Here is a 22,278-nt window from a genome sequence, read left to right on the forward strand (position 1 = left end):
AAATTCAAAAAGACCCCGTATCTCAGTTGGCAGTGAAAATATCGAAAAGCTGTTTATGACATTAAACATGTCTCAGAAATCGAGTCCATGACATGTATGTTGGTTTTGCTCTATTTAGTCAGAAAATAGGGTTTTTTAGAATGTAGAATGTTTAGGAGGGGAGTTAATCACCGCGACCTTATACAGATCTATTGTATGTTCCCCTTTCTTGAGTTATAACGAGTTATAACTCTTGTATACAGTCTCAGGGCTTTGACAAAAGGCAATATTTGAGACTGCTTCACAGAGGCTAGTTCTGGATATCCGATCTTTAACTTCGCCAGTGACTCACTCGCCGTCATCAAAATTCTAAAGTACTTCTAGATGTGTCACAAACTTCAAATTTTGAATTTTAGGTAGCTTTAAGCTTATAATGGAAGGAAAAAATTAAAAATCGCGAAATATCCTTATGGCTCAAAAGTTGGCTGTCTAGTCGCCAGTGGTAACCGACTTCCAGGTGATGGTAATAGGAGGACCGGTGATAGGATTGTTTTAAACATTTTGATTGCTGCCCGATATGATATTCTACAGTAATTAAAAACAAAAATATTCTTAAGTGCATCTTAAGATTTACTTAGTAATCGAAATAGTAGATTATTCTTTTTTATAATTATGGTGCCGTGCATGCAATTGCCAAGTGATTATAATAATTATAGAAATAAAGATGACTAATATTGATAGTTAGTTATAGATATAGTTTTACATGAGATCTCACAACTTTTTATAGCGGAGGAATTGTTTTGCCAGACTTGGCATTTTTTGACATTCAATGTTTATGGGATTATAGTGTACTACACGTAACTTGATTGATTGTTTAGTTATTAACCAGTGAAAAATTATTCTTTTATTTATCTCATTTCTTGAATCACTAATACATGAATATATAAAATAATATTAGACCCTTTATCGACTTTTTATTCAAAGATACTAATATGTGATTTACATATCTACCGAATGACTGAAAACAAGATGCTCTTTTTCTCCTTTATTTCACCCCCTTTTTTACACCAAATTTTTAAATATAAATATCTGTATTTTTTCGGAAACTGTTTGAAAAAAATGATGATATAGCGCCTAATTATGAAACAGAGTGTTATATAGAAAAAAAAATAGAAATTACTGACCTTTATTACAAAAGATTAAACACAAAAAAAAATACAAAAGAAAACGTAAAATGTTCTGTGCCTTTAATTTAATTTCAAATTACACTACATCTCTGCAACATCCTACGCCAATTTCTTTTTGACACGCGCACAAAATCATAATCAATCCATCAATCAATGTCAAATAATATATTTTTGTTATCGACTCGAGCGCAAGTAATCGCGTTCCTCTTGGTTCATCTGGTTGCTGATCGACCGAATGGAAACCGTACGAAATTCTCAAAGTGACGATGCTGTATTTTACGATGCTATTTGTAACGATTTGATCGACCCCACGTCTTGGCAAGATGAAGACGGTGAAGATAAAAACCCCAACTTTGAAATTGCCAGACTGAAATTTTTGTTAACTCTTCCGGAATATGCAAATGACGAGGAAAAGAAAAACAAGTTAGTAGAATGGATTAAAAATGATGAAATGGCGCCGTATTATGAGAGGGTGTATGAAGAATTAAAATGGAAACGCGATAAGAATATGCTAAAGGTATTAATAAATAAATATTAATAATTCTTCTCTATATTCATATTTTAACAACTCCGAATATTGATATTTTCAACGAGACTCGGAACATCGAAACAAGAGAGAAAGTACATCATTTACCAGGTACCTTATGAATGTGCAGGGAAGCGTATACTGGAGAGACAAAATGTCTTCTAAATGTACTACTACTACTACTGCCATTATTCGCTGACGAGTATTTGACACGAATCAGACGATGGTCACGCAGGTATTTTCTATCATAACTGAAAGGCCCGATCTCATTGCTTTGTTGCCTCTTTAATTTTTGGTTGTCGCTGTTAACTGAGTTTACAATTCTTCTCCATAGCGTTCTATTGTGATCTGCTTCTTCCCACTCAATCTGCATGCTAATCCCCTTTAAGTTTTCATGGAAAATATCCTTGTACCTTTTGAGTTGTCCACCCGACCTCCTCTTACCGTCTACAAGCTCACCGTAAAGCAGAGATTTTGGTATGCCGTTTTCTTGTATTCTGCATACGTGACCAGCCCATCTTAAGCGGGATTTTGTAACCATGACTTCAATATTCTCGCAGTTAGTTTTTTCAAGGACGATACGTTTGAGACATGATGGAACCATTTGATTCGCAAGTAAGGTGTCTCTGTTGCAACTTGTTTAATGCGTTAATGTGTCGGCGGTACGGCACCCAGGTGTCGCTTTCATATAACATGGTGGGGATTATTACTGCCCGGTACACTGTAAGTTTCGTTTTTGTGCTCAAGCAAACTCAAGTCATGATTGTAAAAAATCCTGTCTTTTAATTTCCAGAATGCTCTTGGGGTTGAATTCCGTTAGGTTGTAACTAACTACATATTCCAATTGTTCTTCTCCGATTTTTATAGCATTGTTGTGATCTTCCGGGGGAGAGCAAATGATTTTAGTTTTGTCGATGTTCAGCCTAAGGTCCAAAGCCTAGTATACCCAGGTATATGTGTTCAACATTTCTTGTAATTACTGTAACGTTTTTGAAACTAGAGCGCAGTCATCAGCGTATTGAAGTTATGTGATAAATTTTGTGCGTGTTTTTGCCCTGAGTTTTTTTATGTTGAACAGACCGCCTTCGTATCTGTATCTAATGCCCAATCCTCTCTCCTGCAGTTTGCTGTCTACTATAATGGAGAGCGCTGCCATGGATATGTTGAATATGAGAGGTACTAAGACACATCCCTGTCTAACTCCTGTATTTGTTAGAAAGGGATCGCTCAGGCGATCCATGACGTGACACTCTTGACTTGTTGTTGCTATGGAGGCTTTTACACACTGTAAGAAATTTGTTGGGTACTCCGAACTTTTTCATAATTACCCAAAATACATCTCTGTTCACAGAGTCGATGGCTTTTGTTTGTCTCGTTACTTCAAATTTTCTATGTAAATATCATACCCTATCATACTAATATTGAACTCATTTTTTTTCTAGGAAATGCAAGAAGCTAATAAAAAAGCACTGGAATCTCTCGAATCAGAAATCGAATACGCCCAAAACAATTTAGGAACTATCGATATAAAAGTAGCTTACGTCAATAAAGCCGCATATTTAAGTAAGATAGGCAACAAAGATGATACAATAAAAACCTTAGCACAAGCGTACGACCACACAGTTGCTTTAGGCTGTAAACTTGACAACGTCTTTCACTGTATCAAAATAGGCTTGTTTTTCAACGATTTGGATTTGATTAAAAGGAATTTGTCAAGATCGGAACAGCTAATTGAAGAAGGTGCGGATTGGCATTATAGAAATTGCTTTAAAATATATACAGGTTCGTTTAATAACTCATTCTTCTGTTAATAATTATTTAATACAGGACTTCACATAACCTATAAAATCAATATATGTACACCTATTTATTAAACTCATAGATATACATATAAAATAGTCTTAAAATTCATTCAGAACCTCCAAATTAATGGGATAAATTAGTGGTTTCGATTAGGGTAGAAGTTTATTCCTCTGATATCAATGTAAGCTTCAGAACGTCAAAATTAGTGGGACTACCGCAAGCTGTTGTTGGGATATTCTATTAATTTTAATTGAATTTTTTAGACATGTGAACGATAGTAAATTTTTAATTATAAAGTGTAAAGCTTCATTCAGGACCTCGCAATTAGTGGAATAAATTAGTGGTTTCAATTACATCTCTTATACTTTTTAGTTTACGATCATTCGCAATGTTTAAAAAACACAATTAAAATTAATAGTAATATTCTAGCAACAGAGCAATAGAGAAAGCCTAATATTTTTATAAAGCAAACAACTTTTGATTTCTAACCACAATTTCTCTTGATGGAAGATAATCAAAGGCCAAAATGAGATTTCTCGGAAATTTGGAAGTATAATTAGTGGAAAAGTTAAAAGTTTGATAACTTTTTCTACTAATTGAAAATGTCTAACACTAATTTTGACGTTCTGAATGATTACATTGAAATTAAAGGAGCAAACTTCTACGCTAATTGAAACCACTAATTTCGAGGTTCTTTAAACGAGGTGCTTTAAACCATATACATATATAAAAAATAACAAAAGATACATAAAAACAATCGTGTTAGCATTATTAAAAAATATATACATATTATAATCTAAATATAAATCATTATTCTAAGCCCACGTTACTATTAGTATCATATAACTTACGTTAGTGAATCTTGTTTAAGATTTCACTTGCAAACTTTAACGGAATATAAATGAAATAAATATTTTAGAGTCCCAACTAAAAATATAGACAAGTATTAAATTAATATGGCTTATTATAGATGACGTCTATAATCCTAAGTTATAAGACTTTTATATGTTTCAGTATATTTATGCAAGTGTTAAAAATAGCTGGCCTTTAGAGTAAACCCCAAAAAACTATAACATTTAAATCCTTCTTGGCGCTATGTCAATTCTATATATTTTCTCAAAATACTGGAACTTAAATATGCTTGGAGAAAAGAAGCATTAAAATTGTTATTTTAAACATTTTTTATCCAAGATTATTAACCTTTGTACTGTTAGATTTATTTATCACGAGACCATTTTTAAGTAGGTAAATGCGGCATGGTTTGAAATTGATACGATGTGTTATTGTTTATAAAAAGTGATTAGGTCCGTCTGGCGACGTTCACGAGTATTGATGAGGAAGGCATATTTTTGGTGGGAAAAGGAGTCTGGGTCAGTCAGGTTACAGACCTGAAACTGGAGCCTCCTTATTTTGGTTCCTCCACGCGAAAAATCTAACATCAGGTGTGGGGTAATAGACCCGGGTGCTTTTCGTGTGCCTTTGGATTTTATGTGACTTTGTACTAATTAAATTAACAATAGCTGTGTGTGCTGCTAGCGAATCTGTGCCGATCTTCAACGGCATTGGAAACTGTGCCTATATGAATGGTTTGCTGGTTTGTAAAAATAGATTGGTAAAAAAAAACTGAATTTGATTGGTCCGATCGGGAAACCGTAAGTAGAATTGCCCATTTTTACTTAAATCTGCTAACGATGTTTTATGGCATGGAAACCCGCTCACGATACATGGGAAAATTTTAAAACATATTTTTCAGCTGCTTTTCCGAAACAAAAAAAAATAAAATCTGGGTAAGCCCATGATCAATTTTAAAGTTGCCATACTCATAGTTACGTTGAGTACGCACGCATAAAACTTGAGAAATTAATTTTTTTTCCGTGCTAATTGTTCAGATGCTGATTTAATTGAACTTATTAAGGTAAAAATACTAAGAGGAATGCCGTTTATTGTCAGCAAATATTGAGAAAAGGTTTAGTTATATTTAAAATCAAAATACGTAGTTAACACCGTTAAATTTGCGAAAAATAAAGTTATTTTAACCAGGATAATGATATAGGTTTTAGAACAGAATTTTAGATTTATAGCTCCGTCGTTTTAGTAGAGTTCTGTAGTTTTATAGTCTTAGTTGCCATATTCAAACCAATTTTCAATAGTTCCTAGTATTAAACCTTAAAGAAGTTATGATTTAGAAACTACTTGTTTAATTATTATTGAATAATTTTTAACTACATACAATGGAAAAATAGATTAAAGTTGATTAAAAAAAAATTAAGCCGAGTTTTATTCCAAGATTTAAGCCGAGATTTCCTTGTAAGGGTATTTTTATCACATAAAAAAATGTATTTTTGTGGGCAATAAGGTCAAAATGTTAGTGAACAGTGTGAATACAAGTATTAGTAAAACAGTTTATTCGATTGGCATATTATTTTCAAAAAAAATATATATATCCCCGATATTTTATCAGGTATCGATTGTATTACAAAACTAATTAAAAGTTTTATGATAAAATTTATTTGTTAGAAAGGTTGAAGAAAAACACAAGAAAGGCTGGTGTTACGGCATTTTTAGACAAAGCGAAGCCAGTTCTGTCGATTCCAGAGCTATTGGATTTCAGCGCTAAGAAACTTATCAGTTAAATGTTATATATTTTTCTCAACGCACGTCTAAATAAACCCTGACGACTGGTCTTAATATTTGGTGCTTTGGCAGTATTTTATGAAGTCAAATATTTTTGTACACTTTTCTTTTGTGTATCGATTTCAAGCTTATGTTTGACTATAATCCATTAAAATTGTCACAAACAAAAATACGATCTTATTTTGAGAGTTGAGACATGAATATTGATGAGTTAATAATTTTAGTATTAAATACTAAAAGGGTGTTATTTTTCAACGGTGCCGACTATTCAGCTGAAATCGAATTGAAAATGTTTGTCAACATGGCCTACAGGGTAACTGGTGAAAAAAAAAATAACAGAAATATGTCACCGAAACTTAAGATAAATGAAAATAAATTAGCTAACGCTCATTTTTGTCAAAATAATATTCTTTTAGAAAAAAAATGTGGCGAATTCTTTTTTTAGGCGATTGTTTTACGACAAGCAATGTTATGTTGCAACTGAAAGAAAAGTCTTTTGTGAACTAAACCATTATTTTTATTTTCTACTCATGGATCAATTTGTTAAGAAGTATTCTGTTAAATGCTTAAAATGCATTGTTACAAAAAAATACAGTGTATCGTTTTAAATGTCGACATGAGAGTTTAGAATTTTTAAAACTTTTAATCGACGGTTTTAGTAAAAAGATATCACAGAAAGTTTAGAAAAACTACATGTTATAGAGGTATTAATTTCTACGATAATTACTTGAAACTGTGATAATGCAATTATATATTAACCGTTTGATGAAAAAAGTATTTTTCGAGGTAATGTGTAAAATTGAAAGATGCGTTAGTAGTGTTTTAAATTTACATTGTTTGTTTACAAGGTTTGTCTTCGATTTATCTGTTAAGAAGAATAAATGACACTATAGTCGAGATATTCAAACGCTGACTGAATCTATGAGTATTACTTGACGTTCCGAAAAATTTGTAAAAAGATCGGAAACTATGAACGTAGTAGAAAGCAAGCTGATTTTGTAAAAAAAAAGATTAATTAAATTATTAGTATTTGTAATTATCTGTGCGGATATAGCCATTAGGAAAATTTAAAACGTAAATTTGAATTTTCTTGAGGTTGTAGAATTTATTGCAAAAAAATTGATGATGATCCAGAGAAATTTGATGATGATCAAGCAGTGTTTCTCCGTAAAGTAACGCTTTGCAACTTGTGAAGTCGTTGAAAGTCAGTTTCTTCGTAAAGTAACGTTTAGCAACCTGTGGAGTTGTTGAAAGCAATTTTCTCTGTAAAGTAACGCTTTACAACCTGTAAAGTTGTTGAAAGTCAGTTTCTCTGTAAAATAACGCTTGTCACCGCCAAGATTTTCAAAGAAATTGTTGAGCAATATGGCATAGTTGAGACATCCAGGCACTCACCGCTTCAATGGCCAAGCGAACCATTTATGCGAACTATTAGTAATTTATTACGCGTTGAATCTAAATCAGCTGCAGATTGGCCGAACAAAATTTGGAAAATTGAACTTGTATTTAACATCACCAAGCATAAGACGACCGGCTGTTCTCCGTTTAGGTTGGTCTTTGACCAAGACGGCTAAATTTTTAACCTCAAACGCAGAAGTAATGAAACGTTCAAAGTTAGTTGTAAAGTGATGTACTGTTGAGTAGGGGACTACGAGCCCAAAAATTCAGTTGCGAATTTGTTGAGCTATATCTCATTAAATCTTTGATAACTAATAACCTCCTTCAAAAGATTGGGACACAAAAAAAAGTCTTAAACGTTCCGGTAGTTATGCCGGTGGCCCATAGCATGGGCTCCAGATGACTTTCAACAATTGTTGGAATTAGACGATAGTGAGTCTGTTTTTTTTGCCGTGTTAAATTTAATTTAGAAGTGACACGCAACACCGTCCCTGAACTTGCAGTTATACGGTGCTCAAGTATTTAGTTTGTGTTTGGAGACCGTCCCTGAACTTGCAGTTATACGGTGCCCAAATTTGTGTTTCGAGACCGTCACTGAACTCCCAGAGTTATACGGTGCTCATAATTAAGTTTGTGTTTCGAGACCGTCCCTGAACTCCCAGAGTTATACGGTGCTCATAATTAAGTTTGTGTTTAGAGGCCGTCACTGAACTCCCAGAGTTATACGGTGCTCATAATTAAGTTTGTGTTTCGAGACCGTCCCTGAACTCCCAGAGTTATACGGTGCTCATAATTAAGTTTGTGTTTAGAGGCCGTCACTGAACTCCCAGAGTTATACGGTGCTCATAATTAAGTTTGTGTTTCGAGACCGTCCCTGAACTCCCAGAGTTATACGGTGCTCATAATTAAGTTTGAGTTTAGAGGCCGTCACTGAACTCCCAGAGTTATACGGTGCTCATAATTAAGTTTGTGTTTAGAGGCCGTCACTGAACTCCCAGAGTTATACGGTGCTCATAATTAAGTTTGTGTTTCGAGACCGTCCCTGAACTCCCAGAGTTATACGGTGCTCATAATTAAGTTTGTGTTTAGAGGCCGTCACTGAACTCCCGGAGTTATACGGTGTTCATAATTTAATTTGTGCTTCGAGGCCGTCCCTGAACTGACGTAGTTACACGGTGCTCATAATTTAGATTTTGCTTCGAGGCCGTCCCTGAACTGACGCAGTTACACGGTGCTCATAATTTAGTTTTTGCTTCGAGGCCGTCCCTGAACTGATGAAGTTACACGGTGCTCATAATTTAGTTTTTGCTTCGAGGCCGTCCCTGAACTGACGAAGACATACGGTGCTTATATGTTTTGTTTGGTATCTAATAAAATACGAGATGTCTCTCTTCTGAAAAGCATGATTTTATTGATTTATCAATACTTTACGTATCTGTTGAAAAAATGCATTCCGAGAGCGGAATGTTGTCAGTTTGGCCGTGTTAGATTTATTTATCACGAGACCATTTTTAAGTAGGTAAATGCGGCATGGTTTGAAATTGATACGATGTGTTATTGTTTATAAAAAGTGATTAGGTCCGTCTGGCGACGTTCACGAGTATTGATGAGGAAGGCATATTTTTGGTGGGAAAAGGAGTCTGGGTCAGTCAGGTTACAGACCTGAAACTGGAGCCTCCTTATTTTGGTTCCTCCACGCGAAAAATCTAACAGTACACTCTTTATTAGCAAATACCGTATTTGATTATTATATGATGACCAGCTGACCGGCTAACTTCGCAACAGTGAAATGAAGTGAGAGTTTTTTTTTGTCAATCTTGTGGTACGGATGACAATTTGACAGTTGTTGTCATCTGTTCTCTATATTTTTGTTTCTATATCGACAAAAGTGGCTCACCCCGCTAACTTATTTATTTTTTCAGATAAAGAAACGAGATTTGGCATGTTAGTATATGCATAAATTAGGATTGATTGACTTATTCAATGGTTTTTGGTGACTTCCTGTTGCACAGGAAATGACTACAACTTTTGATTTTTAAATGGCACCCTCGGTATTTTTTTACTTTATTCGATAGAAAATGACATTCTGAATAGAATGACATATCATATGTCAACTTTTGACATTCTCGCTTAACAAAAAATCGCATTTTAAAATGCAATCTAGAGTGCCAAGGCTATGTTAAAAACACTAATTAACACTAACATATTTCAATTTTTTCAAATGAAACGAGGTTGGCTCATTAGCATATTTGAAAAAAGCATTTTTTTGACGAATAATTTGATACTACACACTTGGTATATCGAATCAAATTTTCGTTACGAACAGCAAGTTATAATTTCATATAAACCATATGCGAAAATGTCAAAAGTTGACATATGGTATATCATTCTATTCGGAGTGTTATTTTTTATCGAATAATGTAAAAAAAATACAGAGGGTGCCGTTTAAAAATCAAAAGTTTTAGTCATTTCCGGCGAAACAGGAAATGACCGAAAGTATAATTGAATACGTCAATCAATCCTAATTTATGACATATTCTAACAAACCAAATTTCGTTTTTATAACTGAAAAAATAAAAAAGTTAAAATGTTTGGTTATGTTATTTTTATTCTCTTATATATGGTTACTTTTTTAGATTTATGCATCATTAGCGCCACTCTGGTCATTTGGTGAACCCTTATTCTTCCAATTTTTGTCACCACTTTTGTCACCAATAAAGTCCCATAAGAGATATTTCTCCTCATCTCTACACTCCATAGACAGACCATTTTAATTCATCAAGTAACAATGTTTAATTTTTGGCACACAGGACATCTAACCTAGACGGGGTATTTTTACACATTTAATTTTTTAGCAAAAACAAAAAATAAATCTGTTGTTTTACTATAAGAAATTTACACAGTGCATTAAAACAAATTTATATCGAGGTTTATTAAGTCTCCGAAATTAATGAGCATTATAAATACCACCCTCTACCATTTAAATCTCACCGCTAATATTTTACTAATTTGAAATAATTTTGTATCATTAATAATATGAAAGTTATCAATAGTCGACACTTACATAGTAATAGCAATAATATGGATAAGAAAATAACCCTATATAAGTTACAACTCTCAAACTATTAATCAAAATCCGGAATAAAGCCGCCATACTGATTAATATTTCTTATTGATAAATTAATAATGGAATTGAATAGAGCGCGTATACAGCGCTACAGAGAAAGTAACAGTACCTACCGATAATATATAATTAAGAAGGATATTTTATAAAGAATCGTAAAATATTATTAACTGGCTTGAAAATTGAAAAGGTCTGTCGAGCGTTCTTTTTTATAGCAAAAATATCGCAACTGCAAACTTGCAATTATTGTTATATGATCCGTTTTTCTTACTTGCTTCATCGGTATGCAAATGTTCTCTTGCTGAATATGATATTTTATGACCTTTATACGAATTACGAGCGGCAGCTATATGCCAGGTGGCTCAAAACCAGTGGAAGAAAATAATAACACTAAAATTACTCGGTTAAGAAATCATGCACGAGAAGATGGAAAAAAATAAATTGTTAAAAGTAAATAAAAAAACAGTAAATAAAAAAAATTGAAGAGATGAATTCGCCACAGAGGTATAGACATTTTAAAAAATATATATTAATCAAATTAAAGAATATTTGGAAAATGAAAACAGTAAATTGTTTTAAGTTTACTGCTCCTTTTTGCTGCCAGGGCTAATCTATACAGTGTCTACTTTGTTTACGCGGATTTCAAACCACAATCTTCGCAATATAATGGCTTATCAACTTAGCAAGGGTCTAAATATACTCTTTCTCACTAGATATCCAAACTCGTCCAGCATCTAACCTGTGCAAATGAGCAGTGCGCCAGTGCGTCTCAATAGATTTTACACTTATCCCTTAGAAAAAAATCCATTCCTTCCAATTCCCAGTGGATGACATATCAAGAATGTACAACTTTGAGAAACCTCACTAGAGACACCACCTCACTAGACTAGATATATATTTCATCCTTTATATAATCACTTCTATAAAAAATTACTACTGATGAAATAAATAAAACAAACCTTATAAATAAAGTAGATATTCAATCAATAAAAATTAAAAAATTTATTATAAAATTTCTTAAATTTAATAAGCAAAACTCAATAATAAAACTTTAGTAGAAGACCATACCATAAAGTGGCATATTGGTGCTTCGAAAGTCAAAGCAGGAATAGGGAGAGGAGTACTTGGGCCAAAAACTAAATACTGCGAACCAATCGGCACCCCTATTTCAGCATTCTTCAGACAGAAATCTACGCTATAGAAAGATGCGTATAACTTACCTTAGATAAGAACTATCGGAAAAAAGAAATATCCATCATATCCAATAGTCAAGCAGCATTAAAAGCGATCAACTCAGTAACCATCAATCGAAGTTAGTCAAAGAATGCTTAGAGAAGCTAAACAAATTACCAAATTAGGCAAAGATAATAAAATCCTCCTACTCGGGGTGCTAGCCCACCAAGGGATATAACGCAATGAAAAAGCAAACGATCTAACTAGAATAGGAATGAAAACTCCACTAAATGTACCAGAACCGTTCCGCTTCCCAAGATTGGAACCAACTTAAGGCAGTAAAAAAACAGTAAATCTCAAGTAACAGTAACAATAACTCAAGACCCTGGAAAACTCCTCGAATGGGAATCCCCCAACAGAGTTTAAGGCACTCGAAGAAATTTCTCAGAATCGTTTAATTGATTTAAGTAAAGCTTTGAATGAAGCTTTACTTAAATCCTAAACCTAACCTAACATCGCTATTAGTGGAATAAATTAGTGGTTTCAATTACACCTGATACTTTTTAGTTTACGATCATTCACAAAGTCTAAAAAACACAATTAAAATTAATAGAATATCCTAGCTACAGCTTGCGGTAATCAGTTGTAGAGAACTTCATAGAGAAAGCCAAATATTTAGCTTATAAAACAATAAATTTTTCATTCCTAACCACAATTTCTCTGGACGGATGATAATCAAAGTTCAAAATGACATTCCCCGCAAATTTTGAGGTATAATTAGTGGAAATGGAAACTTTTTCTACTAATTGAAAATAACCACCACTAATGTTCTGAATCCTTACATTGAAATTAAAGGAACAAACTTCTACGCTAATTGAAGCCACTAATTTATTCCACTAATTGCGAATCTTCAGATTGTCATGGGTTTTTAACACTGTCTCCTCCACACCTCAGTAGATTAAACCTAAGAAACAATGGTGAATGCGAATTCTGTGGAAAAAATGGGGAAACACCAGTACACCTCATTATCACTGAGTGCGCCGCGACGACAACCATTCATGTCATGAACTTTGGTACGACTGATACAGGAGATGGAGAACTAACCTCTGTAAAATCTTCTCAGATACTAGATTGTAGAATGTAGAATGAGTGGAAGGGGGACCTTCAGATCAGGGCGACCTTCAATATCTATTGTCTCCCCCTTTTTTGAGTTATAACTCATCATAGAGTCTATAACTCGTAATACATGAAGATCTTCCTGTTGTAGGGGAGGCAGGGTATTTCCTATCCTCCTCTGACAACAGCTGTTCATCCTCCGAGGAGTGAACATCTATCTCCTACGAGGGTATACACCCTTCCACGATTGGGGCTTAGCCCTCCGTGCCCTTCACCTCTCAGATACAGCTCTGAGACTGTATAATGAGTTATAACTCAAGGAAGGGAAACATTAGATCTGTGTAAGGTCGCGGTGATTCAAAACAAAAAAATATTATTAAATAGTATTCAGCCAGACCATCGTATATCTGTACAAGAAAATAGGTATACATAAAATGTACAGGAAAAATTTGTCTAACTTTAAAACTGTTAAAGATAAAAAGAATTTAGAAAAAAACGCTTTACGATCGTGGGTTGCTGTAATAGATGTACCTAAAAAACTGTTATCCCAATTTAAATTTTAGTCAAAGAATTTTACTTATTTATTTTGTCCTGCATTTTAAATTAAATTGACAGTAAAATTTTAATTTACTATGCCACTGTATAGTCAATTAATGGGACTCCTCGTCAGTGACAAATTTCTAAAAAAATAAACATGTATCTAATGTTTCACACTTTTCACAAGAGTATAGTCTTGATTCTAGAAAATAGTTTTATCGATATACAGAATTTACAAATTCAGGTTAAGTATGTAGTATCATGGTAAAATTTGTTAATAAATTAAATATTGCATACAATCCATTAACATGGTGCTTGTAATTTTCTGATATTTTATAAATGACGAAACTTTCGCAAATCCATTATCAATGTCACAATTTCATTAGCAATCTCAAATTCATTACCAATGTAAATTGGGATTCTCGATATATACGCATTTACTTTCATTTTTCATTTTCCGCACACAACCAATTGATTTATTTATCTAGACCTGTCACTGGACCAACGGAATGTAGATTAATTTGCAGCAATTAAAATATCCGCCAACTTATTCCTGGCATTCGCAAATGATTTCCTTTTTACCACAGACGCAGACAGACTCTTCTTTTTTACCGTTTGGACGCATGGAATACAAGGTGTCTCTTTAATAAATGTAGAAATATTCAAAATTTCGAGAGAAATTATTATGTTATTTTACCAGTTGTTTTATTTAAGGACAAATTATTTCTTTTCGGCAACTCAATAAAAAATAAACCGAAAAATACACCTTATTTTGTATTTGAATTATATCACTACCATTTTGAAAAATAGTACCAACTGAAAAAGGAATTTTAAATTCTATGCAAATATGGGACACCTTAAAATTTTCATGTATATTCAATATATTTTGATTTAGTAGGCCGATTTTGGTTTGGTTTGATCAATCAATTCGTATTAAATTGAAAATTTAAGTCCCCTCAAGTTTGATACACACCCTGGAATTGATATAACAAAGTAAGACACTTAAAAACCTTAAAAACGCTCTATCTATTTGTTGAAAAGAAAATAAAGATTTACAGCAATTTTAGTGTTAAATTATCCTAATCAAGACACCTATGAAATAGTGTTTATTATTTTTGTAACGTCTCTGTCATTTAAAAGTTATATTGTGTGCTGGCTGTTAATCTATAAGCGATACCAATTAGACTTTTAGTTAAGTAATCGAGGGTGCGATTTTTAAATCATTGTTGCCAATAACCATGGACATATTCGGCGCCGGGCTGACTATCTGGAATTTAAGTATCCCGCTAGGGATTCAGGTAGTAGCTCTGCTGAAAAAAATGTCAAGTTGCCACATTTATTTATTTATTTCATGATATTGTCATTCTTTTTGACACTTTAGTTTTCTATTATGAGTTTTTGGTTTAAATGAATGTTCTGATACTTTAAGCTTAAATATTTTTATTAGCAGACCTTGCAGTCAAACATTGTTCTATTTAGAACCTCTGTTAGTGCGAAGTGTACAAGATATCTTAATAATCGTTGTAAAAAACTCATCGCAACCATATTAGAATATTTTGAACGGTAGTAATGGCCTTTTATGTCCTTTAAGTGCTGTTAAGGAGGTGAGTTTTGTTGATGTAGGTAAATAATAGGGGAGAGTTACCTAAGATGGGACGGTCTCCTAAGAAGAGACAGTAATTTTTTAAGACATAGTAGACTTGCGGCGGCATCTATTTGTGTTAGTGGAAAGTGAATAGTACAGCCATCTTTCAGATAGAAGATGGCTTGTCTAGTCATACTTGGTGTAGAGTGGACAGCCGATTTTTAATTTTTGGAAGATTTTTAAAAATATTTGCTAGCAGGACAACTTCGTATACTGACTTGACGGTAAGTAGCTTAGACCTTTTAAGGCCGCGGGTTATAAGTGTGGTTTACTGTAATAATATTTCCAGAAAGAAACTTTTGCAACAGGTTGTGTTTATAAAATAGGTTATATTTTTATGAATCAGTGCATATTTCTCAAGATGGTACACTTCAAATTTCTTAAGTTGGGACGTCACAACTTGGGAAACTGTTTATTTTTGGAAAAAAATATATTCTTCCAACGTTTCTTTTTCATTTCAGATGCCTCCGACAAATCGTATTTTTCGTATTTTTATAAGTAAAAATTATTGACATCAGTCCTTTACCGATAGCTACAGACAAACGAAAAAAACAAACAGCTAGGAGATCATTGAAGTCTACTATTTTGACAGAGTCCCCATACTGGACTCTGGAAAAAACAACTGGAGGCCCAGCAGACGTCAAAAGTAAATAAAAGAATAAACAGTGCTAAAAATATACTTTTCAATGAAGATCTAAGTGCAAGGTGTAAGAAGACAAAGCTGCAGTCAGAATAAAATTGACTGCAACGTAAAGAATGTTACTGATGAAGATGACACAGCATGTACCGTCTGTGGAGATAATTATGTAATATGGAGAGTGGAGAAGACTGGTATAATTGCCATAAATGTTCACAGTGGGCTCATGAGTCTTGTGGAATCATGGATGATTTGTATTTGGCATGTGCCCATTGTGAAAAGTAATGTCCCTTCTTAGGCAACCTCCTGATCCGTTTTGGGAGACAAGCTTCCTAAGATGGGACAAAAACTCTTTTTTACAAATCAGGGAATTACATGTATTTTGTTTTTTCTATACGTCATTTTTTGGCCAAAGTTTGTTGGCTATGGAGTATAAGTTTCGATCATTTACAAAAACTTGTTTTATTTTGATTAGTTATTAAGATATTATTTTTTTAAGAAAATCGTCCTATCTTAGGTTACTCTCCCCTAACTGTTTATATATTTATAATTGATTTATTCTTGTTTCCTAAAATATTTTGACTAAAAGAAAATATGTAAAAGTAGACAGTACTGTGCCGGTCAAGTTTAATCACATGACTGAGTTTATTTGATATGATCTATAGTACAGATGGTTTTCAACCTAGAAGCTGATCTCTGCCATGTTTATTTAGAGCAACAAAGTCTGGACTTAAAACCATCTCTGCTGAGTATCTGCCAACGACAATAATAATATGTAATATAATAATATGACTTTTTAATGACAGTAATTACAAAAACAAATTTAAAACATCAAGATATAAATTATTTTACCGCAGAAAAAGGAACATTTTCAGTATTCTTGTTTTTACTAAAAGATTATAATAAATTTAATTCCAACGCGTTTGGATAGTCAAAACAAATCTGTTTATTTAAGAGCCACCCTATATATCACCAGGCAGTAAAATATTTTAATGAGCACAAGCGAAATGCCAGTATCCGTTATTTGCTTTTTGTTATTTGGTCGCATTTTTTATTCTGTTCGTCTCTATAGAGACTGGAATCGATAAATATCTTAAATTTGAGAACGCTCTGCACAAGAACAAAATAGGCTTAATTAGGCAAAGGCATCGGCTTTAGAAAAATAAAAGAAAATGATGCGCTAAAAGATCGTTTGTTGTAGATTAATTCTGCTTAGAGATAGAACAATAGAGATTGTGTCTATCTTGAGGTATGAAACTCACGTAACTAAAAATGAAAATTTAAATAAGCACTTGAAGTTTTAAAAAAGGTTTGCGGTCGTCTGTCTGTGACTTAATAATAGGTGTATATTAAGGTATAAATTAGATTCCTACGGTGGTTATCGGCCTGATCCACTGTAACCTTCTCAGATCTATTGTGTTCCTCTTCTGATCCTTAGGTTGCATTCTCCAGTTCTATCCTTTTAACAAACTCTAGCAACTTGAAGACTGAACCCTCCATGTAGCACCCTGGCAAATGGCCTATCTATCATTGCCTATTACCGAGAATCGCACATTTGCCAGGCTGTCGCACCGACATAAAATGTGTTCCGTCATTTTTTCTTCAAATTGGCAGAACCTACACATGGGTTCATCCGTCAATCCCATTGGCTTTAGATGTCTATTTAGCTTAAAATGCCCTGTTAGTAGACCCACTACAGCTTTGGTGTCGTTTTGTCTTTGCTTATCAGGTCTGCCGTGAATTTTGGCGAATATTCAACTATGAACTTTTTCGCCTGTCTCTGCCCTGGTGAGTTTCTCCACCATTCTAGAGATTTGTTGACCACCCATCGTTCCGTGGCCATTCTCGTGATTGCTTTTGCAATGCCGCAGAAGGGTTTGGGGCCTATGGATGGCATTGATAAGCCTTGCTTGGTCATTTCATCTACCTTTTCGTTACCCTTGCGACCCTCGTGCCCTGGTACCCAGGCTTATTAAGGTATAAGTTTGATGCATCTTTGCACTTTGCATAAAATATGTCCATAAAAGAAATAAATATATAATGCATTTTCACTTCTTCTTGTAGTGCAGATCCATTAATGGATGTTTGCGATAACATTTTCCATTGATTCTCTGTTCCGGGCGGTGTGTATTAACGACTGTATCATTGTACATCGTATAGCCCTGTTCACTGTCTAATATTCCACAGCCAAGACATTTTCTTCTTACCGATACCCCTCTGGCCTTCGATCTTGCCTTTGATCAACAGATGCAAGAATTGATATATGGGGTTTCGCATTATGTGCCCCAGGTATGCGTTTTTTTTTTCTTCTTTTTAATTAATTCAAACAATTCACGCTCTTTGTAAACACGTCTGAGAACTTCTTCATTTGTCAACCTAACCGTCCAAGGTATCTTCATTATTCTACGATATAGCCACATCTCGAAAGCCTCCAATTTTCACTAAACAAATATAACTCTCTAATGGACTGGAATCGCTTCCTCGGAGGCTAAAACTTTATATATTTTCAAGATATCGCCGAGAAGAGCATAACAGCTATCATCTGTTTCGACTGTTTCTTCATTGCTACCTACCGAATGTATGAACTACACTTATCAAACTAAATGTACCATCCCTAGGGATAGGGTCTCAGAGTGAGTGGTATCAAAACGGCAATTCTGCTAATTGGGGTTCGACAAGCTGCTGAATTCGCCACATTAACCAACCAACCATGATGAATATGAAAATAATTTAAAAATTGAACTAATAGTTCTCTAGTTGAATAATATAATTAAGTTAAAAATTGAATATTTTACCGGTGTAACTGTTTTTGTATTTTTGCAGGTCTTTATTCATTGGCTACAAGAGACTTTACCACAGCTTGCGACGTCTTTACCAGCGTCATCTCAACATTCGTCTGTACAGAATTAATATCTTTAAGTACCTTCATCAAGTACACCGTCTACTCCGCCATGTTAATACTTAAGCGAAACGACTTGCAATCGAAAATAATGAAGAACTCGGATATTTTGCAGGCTTTACACCGAGACAACACCTTAAAACAATACCTATTCTCTTTCTACAACAGCGAATTTAAGGATTTCTTCAAAGCCCTGGCCGAAGTGGAGATCGATATGCGACAAGACGCCTTACTGCACGCCCACTACCATTTCTACGTCAAAGAAATGAAGATTAAGGCCTACGATCAGTTGCTGTCGACTTACATTTCCTTGAATCTGTCATACATGGCGGATAGGTTCGGTGTGACGGAAGAATATTTAGAAGAAGACATGACTAAGCTCATTGCTGCGAAAAGATTAAACTACAAAATTGATAGAGTGAGCGGAAATATAGTAAACATGCGGTCCGACAAGAGGCAAGAAATGCTGGAGAACGTGATCAAAAATGGAGATGTATTGCTCAACAGAATACATAAGTTAAGTAGGGTTGTGAATATTTAGCGTCGACAATATAGATAGATATTCATCAAAAACGTCTTTATGTATTTCAATAATAATGAATACCGGGTGCGTCTCAAAAGTGGCTTACCCCTATAACTTTTTTACTTTTTCAGATAAAAAAATAAGATGTGGTATGTTACTATATGCCATAAATTAGGATTGATTCACGTATTTAATTGTTTTCGGTCACTTCCTGTTTCAGCACAACTTTTGATTTTTAAATGGCACCCTCGGTATTTTTTTTAATTTATTTGATAGAAAATAACACTGAATCGAATGACATATCATATGTCAACTCAGCGAATATGTCAATTCGCTCAAAAACAAATTGTATTTTAACTTCAATCTAGAGTGCCATGGCTGTGTTAAAAACACTAATTGTTAATCAAGGAGCCTTGGAAAAATAGACTTGATCTTCTAATGTTTTAGTGTCTTGTCCTGGCCGGTTAAAAGATGTCCAAATCGTATTTTTAATCAAATCTCAATTTTTTCAAATGGAACGAGGGTGGCTCATATTTGGAATGAGAGCATATTTGGAAAAAACATTTTTTACCAATAATTTGATACCACACACTTGGTATTTCGAGTCAAATTGTCGTTATGAACCACATGTTACAATTTCAAACAAACCATATGCGAAAATGTCTATCTATTCAGAGTGTCATTTTCTATCGAATAAAGTAAAAAAATTCCGAGGGTGCCATTTAAAAATCAAAAGTTGTAGTAATTTCCGGTGAAATAGAAAGTGAACAAAAACAATTGAATAGGTACTGAATAATCAGTCAATCCTAATTTATGTCACATACTAAAATACCAAATGTCGATTTTTTTATCTGAAAAAAATAAAAAGTTATAGGGGGTGAGCCACTTTTAAGACGCACGTCTACGCACGGTATACGCATACGTATATTTAGTTACGAAGCAGTATAAATCGAAAGAAACTAAAAAACTCTAAATTATTGGTTCTTTACATTTGGTACAATACATTTGTTACGCTCTTATAACTACAAGAAGTCTATTGGGATAAAAGCAGTCTTTTGGAAATATCTACAGTAAATCAAAAAAAACTTCAAAATATAGTAATCAGTCTAAAAATATATTTTTCTATAAAAAGACACCGGATTGAGCCCAAATGTCATTTATATGCACATTACTATCTACATCTACGCATACAATAATCGAAAAAACGGCACGGCGTCGGCGATGGCTATAAAATGGAAATCGCTGTCATTCTATATGTAGAATTATATGGGGAATGTCATCGATCGTCATTTCCCAGCAGCCTATCTAGAGATTCTAGTGGTAGGAATCTTCAATTAGTGGAAAAGTTAACAAACTTTTAACTTCTCCACTAATTATACTTCAAGATTTGCGAGAAGTGTCATTTTAGCCTTTGATTATATCATTCGTCAATAGAAAATGTGGTTAGAAGCAAAAAAATTATTGTTGTATAAGCTAATTTTTAGGATTTCTCTATGAATACAACTAATTACCGCATGCTGTTGCTAAGATATTCTGTTAATTTTAGTTAATTGTGTTGTTTAGATATTGTGAATGATCGTAAACTAAAAAGTGTAAAGTGTAATTGAAACCACTAATTTATTTTGCTAATTGCGAGGTTCTGAATAAAGCTTTATACTTTATACTTAAAAATTTACGATCATTCACAATGTCCAAAAAATACAATTAAAATAGAATATCCTAATAACAGCTTGCTGTCATCACTTGTATCCATAAAGCAAGTCTAATAATTAGTTAAAAACAATAAACTTTTGATTTCTAAAAACAATTCCTCTTGACTTATTATAATCAAAGACCAAAATTACATTCCTCGCAAACTATGAAGTATAATTAGTGGCAAATGTTCATATTTTGTTAACTTTTTTCTATTATTGGCAAATTACCACCACTAATTTTGACATTCTGAATGCTAACATTGAAATTAGAGGAACAAACTTAATTGCTGGAACACGCTAATTGAAACCACTAATTTCGAGGTTCTGAATGAAGCTTAAGAAATAAACTTTTGATTTTTTTTGAAAGTGTTGAGATTTTAATGTCGCAATTTCCTGAAGATTGCTCTAATCATTTATATAGGACAAACAAACAATTTATTGAGTACAGAATTAAAATTTTAATCTGAGGAAATACTGTGGTCGTAAATATAATTAAGAGAATTCTTTTAGAGATCAAAAGAACTAAACATATGAATTCCAGGATTCTAACTAGGCCACACGTTTAAATTAGAATTAATATCATCCGCATCATGGATTTTTCTATTAAACTAATTGGATTAATTTTGGAGAATCCAGGCCAGACGAAACATTTTTGATGATAATAGCTTTTAACGCTGCAGTCTGGAAGTTCTTGGAAACTTTCCAACTTTTTGAACGGGACAAGTTTGAATAATGGAAGAACTTCCTTTATGTTCAGAACTCCATATCGTCTACAGTCGTTTCTAGAGAAAAAAACAAAATGCCAACTTAAAAGTTCCAAATACTTTTTTGAAAAATTTATTCCGAAGATTTTTGAAAAAATAGGGAATATTTGCGACTTTATTTTATTTTTAGGACGATTTGCACAATAGATATATCAAAATAAAATCCACATTTTCATTGCTATTTTTTTGTTCTACAAGAAGGTGTCAGATTTTTAAACCGATTATTTTAAAGAGCTTCTAAAGTCCCAAAGAGTCCCAAGTTTTTACAAGACGAGACCTCAGTGCGGAATCAGAACTCGAATGGCCAGATGCTACGTCTTCTCTGTGTTACTGGATGGATACTTACTGTTCTATGGATGTGAGAACTGGACACTGGATTCACAGACCGAAAAGAGAATACAAGCCTTTGAAATGTATGTATAGAGACGGATGCTGCGAATCTCATGGGTACAAAGGATCACCAACGATGAAGTACTCCAGCGCATGCAGAAACAAAAAGAGATATTGAACACCATCAAGGAAAGAAAAATGCAATACCTGGGTCATGTGATGAGAGGTGATAGATACGAAATACTGCGCCTCATAATAGAGGGCCAAGTGCAAGGGAAAAGATCAGTAGGAAGACGCCAGAACTCATGG

General features: G+C 33.7%; 2 protein-coding genes across 2 annotated transcripts in view; one reads left to right on the plus strand and one right to left on the minus strand.

The window, feature by feature from the left end:
* LOC115885804 (breast cancer anti-estrogen resistance protein 1) overlaps positions 1-22,278 on the minus strand; it is a 127,346-nt gene that overhangs the window by 53,945 nt on the left and 51,123 nt on the right. The window lies entirely within an intron of this gene.
* LOC115885805 (26S proteasome non-ATPase regulatory subunit 6-like) lies at positions 1,309-19,230 on the plus strand. The gene is made up of 3 exons (XM_030904827.1): positions 1,309-1,683; positions 3,135-3,474; positions 18,583-19,230. Exons 1-3 carry the CDS (start codon positions 1,402-1,404, stop codon positions 19,197-19,199), a joined length of 1,239 nt encoding a protein of 412 aa, XP_030760687.1. The 5' UTR covers positions 1,309-1,401; the 3' UTR covers positions 19,200-19,230.

This window comes from Sitophilus oryzae, unplaced genomic scaffold (genome assembly GCF_002938485.1).
Source record: "Sitophilus oryzae breed Bouriz unplaced genomic scaffold, Soryzae_2.0 scaffold_41_pilon_pilon, whole genome shotgun sequence".
NCBI classification, from domain to species: Eukaryota; Metazoa; Arthropoda; class Insecta; order Coleoptera; family Curculionidae; genus Sitophilus; species Sitophilus oryzae.

Excerpts from the sequence above, each read along its gene's own strand:
- LOC115885805 (XM_030904827.1), top strand. The coding sequence starts at position 1,402 with ATGGAAACCGTACGAAATTCTCAAAGTGACGATGCTGTATTTTACGAT. Across the intron at positions 1,684-3,134 it reads GCGATAAGAATATGCTAAAG|GAAATGCAAGAAGCTAATAA; the intron begins GTATTAATAAAT and ends TTTTTTTTCTAG. Across the intron at positions 3,475-18,582 it reads TTGCTTTAAAATATATACAG|GTCTTTATTCATTGGCTACA; the intron begins GTTCGTTTAATA and ends GTATTTTTGCAG.